The 8,106-nt window shown below is 39.9% G+C and overlaps 1 protein-coding gene and 1 long non-coding RNA gene across 6 annotated transcripts in view; one reads left to right on the plus strand and one right to left on the minus strand.

Annotated features, from left to right (window-relative positions):
- mettl25 (methyltransferase like 25) overlaps nt 1-8,106 on the plus strand; it is an 86,318-nt gene that overhangs the window by 52,687 nt on the left and 25,525 nt on the right. For 3 of the 5 annotated variants that reach the window (XM_043709683.1, XM_043709684.1, XM_043709685.1), the window contains exons 6-8: nt 631-725; nt 847-876; nt 5,539-5,636. In XM_043709683.1, coding sequence (XP_043565618.1) covers nt 631-725; nt 847-876; nt 5,539-5,636 — 223 coding nt within the window. The remainder of the gene's footprint in view (nt 1-630; nt 726-846; nt 877-5,538; nt 5,637-8,106) is intronic. The other 2 variants (XR_006314527.1, XR_006314528.1) reach the window with 1 other exon arrangement.
- The window catches only part of LOC122559737, a 25,976-nt gene continuing 24,840 nt past the window's right edge, over nt 6,971-8,106 (minus strand). Inside the window, exon 4 of the long non-coding RNA XR_006314529.1 lies at nt 6,971-7,113. This is a non-coding gene — a long non-coding RNA (uncharacterized LOC122559737). The remainder of the gene's footprint in view (nt 7,114-8,106) is intronic.

Raw genomic sequence — 8,106 nt, forward strand, 5'->3', positions numbered from 1 at the left:
TGTGGGCGCAAGTTTTGCATTTCTTGCGGTTGCAGGGGAAGGTGCCGGGAGTGGAGGTTGGGTTGGTTGGGGGTGTGGACCTGACAAGGGAGTCACAGAGGGAGTGGTCTTTTCGGAATGCTGATAGGGGAGGGGAGGGAAATATATCCCTGGTGGTGGGGCCCGTTTGGAGGTGGCGGAAATGACGACGGATGATATGATGTATATGGAGGACCAGTGGGGTTCTGTCCTGGTGGCGATTGGAGGGGCGGGGCTCAAGTGTAGAGGAGCGGGAAGTAGAGGAGATGCGGTGGAGAGCATCGTCGATCATGTTTGGGGGGAAATTGCGGTCTTTGAAGAAGGAGGCCATCTGGGTTGCTCGGTATTGGAACTGGTCCTTCTTTGAAGAAGAAGGCCATCCGGGTTGTCTTTGAAGAAGGAGGCCATCCACGTTGTCTTTAAAGAAGGATGCCATTTGGGTTGTTCTTTGAAGATAAGGCAGGAACAGGATACTGATTAAGGATGATCAGCCATGATCATATTGAATGGTGATGCAGGCTTGAAGGGCAGAATGGCCTACTCCTGCATCTATTGTCTATTGTAAACATCAAAAGGAAAAATAATGAGTTTTTCATTCTTCTTTCTCTGCAGAATGCTGTCATGGGCCATGGGGATTTCCTATGAGCCAGTATTTGAGAAGCAATATCTGGCGTTGTGGACGGAATGCTAGAATGTCTGCATGTCTGGTACTTTTTCACATCAATCTTGAAATTTACTGCACGTGATGCATCAATTTAAGTAAATTATAGGTTTGCAGAGTCATCCCAATAAAGAGCTTAAAAATGTTGTTTTCATTTTACTTTGTAGCCATTGGAAAGAGTGACATTTGGCCAGGGGGTAAGTTTTATTCAATCATATTTCAACTTTGACAACAAATGAATTGGTCATTTTATTTTAAACTTCACTGTAATTATGTTTGCTTGAGCATTAATTGCTTTTTCTAATCAAATGATGTATGGAAATTTAAATACTGATAGCAGTATAGAATGTCCCCGATATGAGAATCTCCCAGCTTTGGAACAAAGTTATGGACTGACTTGAATAGTCAGAAAAAATTTCCAATGAAGCCAATGATTGCAAAGTTTCTTTCCTTCTGCCTATTAACCAGTGATTTAAATCCTTGTCATGTGATAAGTGTACTGTGCTCCAAACCAAGCATTTTGTTGGAAGAAAACCATTGGAATGGACTAATAGATGTAAGATGTGGGTTCCCAATTTATCATCATATCTGAGGGCTAATATTACACAATATGCTATTGAACAATGAGACATGGAAGTCCCAGATTAGATCCATGCTTAGCTACCTGAACCCAGTTAAACTCTGGGGCATTAACAGGAAAGAGGAAGTGTAGTTTACTAATGTTCTTGCTCCTGATCATTATTCGTATCTACTGCCAATTACTGACCACTTAAGGGCCTCATGTCGCAACTGCTGGTATTGATCCACCTGCACATAGGCCTGTTGCAGTTGGGAAACTTCTACTTTTAGAGTCTTAATTCCATGGGGAGGCCCTCCACTGGCTTCGCCACTACCTGTTTGGCTTGTAGTTTGATGGCCTTCCTGAAAAGATGCAGCATGGGACTCTTACCGATTCTGCTGTCAGATAAGATCACCAATGCCTCAACAAAATTCCTCCCCACTGCCTCAAATTAAAGATATTAATTTTTTAATATCATCTTATCTTCCTTCATGACCTCAGCACTCCCAATTTTTGTAATCTGCTCCAGCCCTACAAGTTTCCAAAAACTCTGTTTACCTCTGATTCTGACCTTCTATTTAATGTTGTGGTTCTGTTCGCTGAGCTGGAAATATTTGTTGCAAACATTTCGTTCCCTGTCTAGGTGACATCCTCAGTGCATGGGAGCCTCCTGTGAAGTGCTTCTGTGGTGTTTCCTCCGGCATTATAGTGGCCTGTCCCTGCCGCTTCCGGTTGTCAGTTTCAGCTGTCCGCTGTAGTGGCTGGTATATTGGGTCCAGGTCGATGTGTTTGTTGATGGAGTTTGTGGATGAGTGCCATGCTTCTAGGAATTCCCTGGCTGTTCTTTGTTTCGCTTGCCCTATAATGGTAGTGTTGTCCCAGTCGAATTCATGTTGCTTGTCGTCTGCGTGTGTGGCTACTAGGGATAGCTGGTTGTGGCGTTTCGTGTCTAGTTATAGGGACAGGCCACTATAAATGCCGGAGGAAACACCACAGAAGCGCTTCACAGGAGGCTCCCAATAACTGAGGATGTCACCTAGACAGGGGACGAAACGTTTGCAACAAAAATTTCCAGCTCAGCGAACAGAACCACAACAACGAGCACCTGAGCTACAAATCTTCACCCAAACTTTGAACTTCTATTTAATGTCCAGTCACTTTGCCCTACCATTTGGAGCACAATTGAGTCCTCTAGAACTGATGCCATGAAATTTCCTCCCAGAATATCTCTGTCTGACACTGTGATTTTTCTCAGACTAGCTATTTGACCAAGCGTATCTAATCAATGCACGATTGTGTTTGTTTGGAACACCATGGGCTGAATCTTACATGGAACTGTCTGTGTCATTTTTGGCATGTTTCAATGGTTGTTTCTCTCCACTAGGCAAAGGTTTTCTCATACAATCTTCTGAAACTCACTTCATTAACTTGCTTCAACCATTCTCTCACTTGTTGTTTGTGATGGTCATTGCATGACACTTGCATTGTACCAATGCTACTTGCCACTTATCTGCTGAAGCCTGGATTTTGTCCAGGTCTTTCTGCATATGGACTCAGGCTGTATCAGTATCTGAGGAATTGTGAATGGTGCTAATCATTGTGCAGTTGTCAGCAACATTCCCACTTTTGTTATAATTCTGGAGGAAGTCTGAAAATGGTTGAGTCTAAGACATGACCCTGAAGAACTCTCGAAGTGATGTTCTGAAGCTAAGATGATTGAACAACAATGACAACCATCTTCCTTTATATTGGGTAAGAGTCCAATCAATGGAGAGTTTTCTCTCCATTTCCATTCACTTCAATTTGCTTAGGCCTGTTCATGTTATTATTCATTGATTCATAAAGTCATAGAGATGTACAGCATGGAAACAGACGCTTCAGTCCAACTCATCCATGCCGACCAGATATCCTTAACTAATTTGATTCCATTTGCCAGCATTTGGCCCTTATCTCTCTAAATCCTTTTTATTCATATACCCATTCAGATACCTTTTAAATGCTATAATTGTACCAGCCTCCATCACTTCCTCTGGCAGCTCATTCCATTCACGCACCACCCTTTGTGTGAAAAGGTTTCCCCTTAACTTAAGATTCTTTTAAATCTTTACCCTGTCACCCTAAACCTATGCCCTCTAATTGTAGATTCCCCCATTCCAAAAGACTTTGTCTAATTACCCTATCCATGTGCCTCATGATTTTATAAATCTATATTCATACAAACTGTTTTATTCTCAAGAGTAATCACTTTCACGTCAGCTCACCTCATCTATTATTCTGTCTTAAAGCTACAAAGTAAATGAATTTTTTAGTTGCTGTTTTATGTACGATTTATTCTGTAATTGGCATAGTTTGATGATAAAGCATCTTCACTTGTTGAACTTTGTCCATTGTAAAGGATAATGTTTTGTGAGGTACTGCAGAACTGTCAGTGCTTCTGGAGCCATACTTCAAAATAACACAGCTTCAAAAATTGGAGGAAAAATTATCCTTGGTTGTGTAAAAATGTTGAAAAATGTTTTTTGATGTCATTTAAAATACTTTCAACTTGAACTGTGATTTGAGAATATTGGACAAACATTGTGTTTTTATTACTTGTAAGATTAAGCTATGTAGGAATATTTGCTTGTTCTTAAGAGTTCTTAAAGGACACGCTAGTTCATATGTGAAATCTCAAGAAGTTTATCTCAAGCAAGAACACATATAAGTTCAACATTATTTCTTCGTAGAAAGATATGAAGTCCCTTTTAAATTGGGCACTTTGTTGTCCCTTTGAATAAATTGTTAAGAGGTTAATATAAACCTTCCCCTCACACCGCTTTGAGCTATGGTTCATTTCTTCGTTCAGTAGTAAACAAAATTTCTATTATGTGTGATGGTAAGCGCACTGGGGTGGCGCACTGGAAATCATGCTTAACCGTTCCCTGAGTGGTTACAAAAGGTTTTAAAATCTGCACAATTTGTCTGTTAGACTGAGGTTGACAGAAAACATGGACCAGGTTTCTGTACGTAATCAGAATTACTATTTACAGGTAAATAGACTGTAGCAACTGGTAAACAATTATGAACTGTCAGCCTACAACACTACAAGTTAAATCTCTAGTCCACTTATAAACTTCTGATCCACACAGTAGACACAGATAGGAAAAAAAGACACAAGTGTTATGGATGGAGGAAAAATTTGAAAAGTAGTTGTGTTGTCTCTGTTCACAAAACCTGCTGAGCTGGTTCTTGTGCTGGTCAGAACAATGCTTTTGATTCCTGCCTATCCAGGTGCTTTCACTAGTTTGCAGGAGGCATAGAGTGGCTGGTTCACAGTTACAGAAGATCTGTGGCTTATTAATTAAAAGTCACAAATTATAGCAATTGCTGAAGGAAAGATAAACTTTCTTCAGACTGAAAATTGCTTTTACTGCAGAAAATAGAGAACTCCGGAACTTGTGGAGATATGAAGGCTTCTGAAGTTAGCAGGCAGAAGGCCTTGGTCATTGATAACTGGTCACTAGTTCACAGACCAATCAGCTGGCTGAATCTCCATTTGTACATGTGCCTCAGTTTCAGGTCTTTTGCAAACTATATTTCAACTGCTTGAACAAACAGCTGTATAAACAATGTTTAGTGTCATGTTCCTTGCTTTTAAAAACAGCAGTAGTTCTTCAGCAATCTTTTTAAAACAGTTCTTTTCACAGTTCAGTTCACAATCAAAAATACAGAAAAATAAAAAGTCAAAGTCTTTACAGATGACTTATACTGCAAATGGTAAAGGAAATGTTATGTGACATATTTTATTGTAAAAGTAAAGAGAAATTCAGATTTTATTTGCTGATGAGTAATTATTTGCTAGTTTTATTGCTTATTTAGAGGAGGACCTGTTGCCTATTTTTCAGAAGATTATTTTGTAGAATTTACTGTCGTTTCCATCATTTCTGTAAGTGTGTGACAAATTTCAGAATTCATCTGGTACTTATCTTTTAATCAGAATATCTCAGAATTGCCAAACTGATTCCAGCAGTGTGGCTGTTTTATACAAAACAGCAGCAAAAACCACAAAACAGGGCCAAAATGAAAACTCAAAATGGGATTGATTTTGGCATGAAAAAAGTAAATGATAAACTCTGCATTGTAGATAGCTGGTACTTCTGTGATTATGCAATTTTTACAGTATTCTTACCAGCTGTTAAGATCACTGGGGATTGTTATTATTAAACTTATTACACTCTTAATCCTTTTGCTGTGAATGTGCTAAATTACATTTGTTGATTTGTTCTGAATTGACAGTGTCTGGTTCTTTTATTGTTGGCAGCTTCCTTCCGAATCCTTATTTTATCGTGCAGTTCTGCAAGTTATTATCAAAGAGCATTTTGGAAATGGAAAGGCATATACCACACTGCAAAGAACAAAGTATGTTTTGGAAGTTTGCATGAAATTTGAAGAATATTAAAATTAGCATGTCATGAATGTTTTCTGACATAGATTTAATGGAGAACAATGCATTTATTTCACAGCATCTGAAGATGATTATTCAAAACAGATCTAGAGGACTGGGTGGTAGGATTGACTTGTATTTTCCAGTTTCACATCCAATTAATTAAGCCTAAAATGATGGGACAAGAAAACAACTCTGTGTGCTGGCTGTGACAACTTCCTAGTGGGAAAAGTTTGGAAAGTTTCAATTTAGGGTCCAGGAGTCTATACTCAGAAGTGTTCATAATTTGGCAGAAAAGGATTTTTTATTCACTCATGGGATATGGCCATCACTGGCTGACTAGCATTTATTGGCTGTCCCTAGTTGCCATTGAGAAGGTGGTAGTGAGTTGCCTGCTTGCTACACTGCAGTCCATGTGTTGTGAATTGATCTAAAATGCCCTTGGGAGCAAAGTTCAGGATTTTTATCTGGTGACAGTGAAGGAATGGCAATATGTTTCCAAGTCAGGATGAAAAGTGGCTTGAAGAGGACCTTGCAGGTTATGCTATTCCCATGTGCCTGCTGCTGTTGTCCTTCTAGATGGAAGTGCTTCTGGGTTTGCAAGATAATGTCTAAGGATCTTTGGCAAATTTCTGCGGTGCATCTTATAGATAGTATGAACTCCTGCTACTGAACATTGGGGGTGGAAGTAATGCATGTTTATGGATGTGGTACCAACCAAGCGGGCAGCTTTGCCTAGATAGTGTCAACCTTCTTGAATGGTGTCAGAGCTGCACCCATCCAGGTAAATGGGGAATATTCCATCCCACTCCTAACTTATGCTTTGTAGATGGTGGACAGGCTTGGGTATGTCAGGAGGTGAGTTACTTGCTCTAATATTCCTAGTCTCTGATGTGCTTTATTTATTTATAAATACAGGCACTGTATTTAAATGGAAAATCCAGTTGAGTTTCTAGTCAATGGTAACCCCAAAGATGTTGATGTGGGGGTTTCAGTGATGGTAACACCATTGAATGTCAAGTTGCAGTGTTTAGATTGACTCTTACTGGAGATGGTCATTGCCTTGCATTTGTATGACACAAATGTTACTTGCCGCAAATGAATTTTGCAATAAGGATGATCTGTTCTTCTTGTTAATACATATCTTTGGTGCAGAGTCGCAGTGTCATTTGGTGTTGCAACCAACAGAAAATTGCCAATTACACTACTCTGATATGTCCAAAATTGTAGAAACATAAGAACAGGATTAGGTCATTCAGCACACCATGCACACACAGACATACATAAATTCTGTTGCACTGATGAACCATAGCTGATATTTATTTATCTACACATGCATATTCTGAACCTGAGTTCTGAAATTTTCAATTGACCTCACATCATCAGTTTGTTTGGGGGCCGGAGTTTCAGATTTCCACCACGCTTTATGAAGAAGTATTTTTTGACGTCACCCTGAAAGACATGATTCTAATTTTAAAGTAATATCACACAACACCGCCCCCCCCCCTTTTGGACTTGAGCATCAGAGCAAGTTAAACTTTCTATACATACCCTATTATAATCTTTATTGATTTACATCACCTATTTCACTCTCTTCCAGATCCGTGAGACGCTTTTCCTTCTCTTCCCTTTCCATCCCTCAAGCTTCAACATTCAATTCGGCATTTGTTCTTTTTTATAGCAGCTCCAGCATGCTGTCAACATTGCAAATAGGTGTTTCCTCCATTACACTTTAGTCTGTTTGTCAATGACCCTCAACACTTTGTCTTCTTCCTATTGTATCTTGCCTAGCGATCACCTTCCCCTGCCTCTTCCTTCATCATCCAAAACCCCAAACACTCGTTCCATGTGGAACAATGATTTACTGGTACTTCTTTGAAATTTATGTGCGACATGGAAAGCTCAATATGGTCTCTACTACCTTGAGGGAAAGAAATGCAGGCTGTTGGTTCCTGTGTGAAATATCCCCAGTTAGTTTACAAGCTTAACTTTGATTTTAAAGTTGCTTGTTGTTTAATTTAAAATTTTTGCTTCCACACCGACTTTTCTATCGTTGGCTTGTTAGTGTTGTACTAAAGCTCAACACAAGCTCAAAGAACAGCAGCTTATTTTCTGTTTAGACATTTCACAGCTTTCTGAATTTAACATTGAATTGAATAATTTCACACCAGAACCTGTTACCCCGAAATTTCATGTTTTCTTTGCCATTTGCAGTTTGAGTTTAGATTAGAGTGGTGCTGGAAAAGCACAGCAGGTCAGGCAGCATCCGAGGAGCAGGAAAATCGATGTTTTGGGCAAAAGCCCTTCATCACGAATGGAGGCAGGGAGCCTCCAGGGTGGAGAGATAAATGGGGGTGTGGGGTGGCTGGGGAGAAGGTAGCAAAGAGTACAATAGGTGAATGGGGGTGGGGATGGAGGTGATAGGTCAGAGGGGAGGGTGGAGTG

This window comes from Chiloscyllium plagiosum, chromosome 19, assembly GCF_004010195.1.
Source record: "Chiloscyllium plagiosum isolate BGI_BamShark_2017 chromosome 19, ASM401019v2, whole genome shotgun sequence".
Lineage (NCBI taxonomy): Eukaryota > Metazoa > Chordata > Chondrichthyes > Orectolobiformes > Hemiscylliidae > Chiloscyllium > Chiloscyllium plagiosum.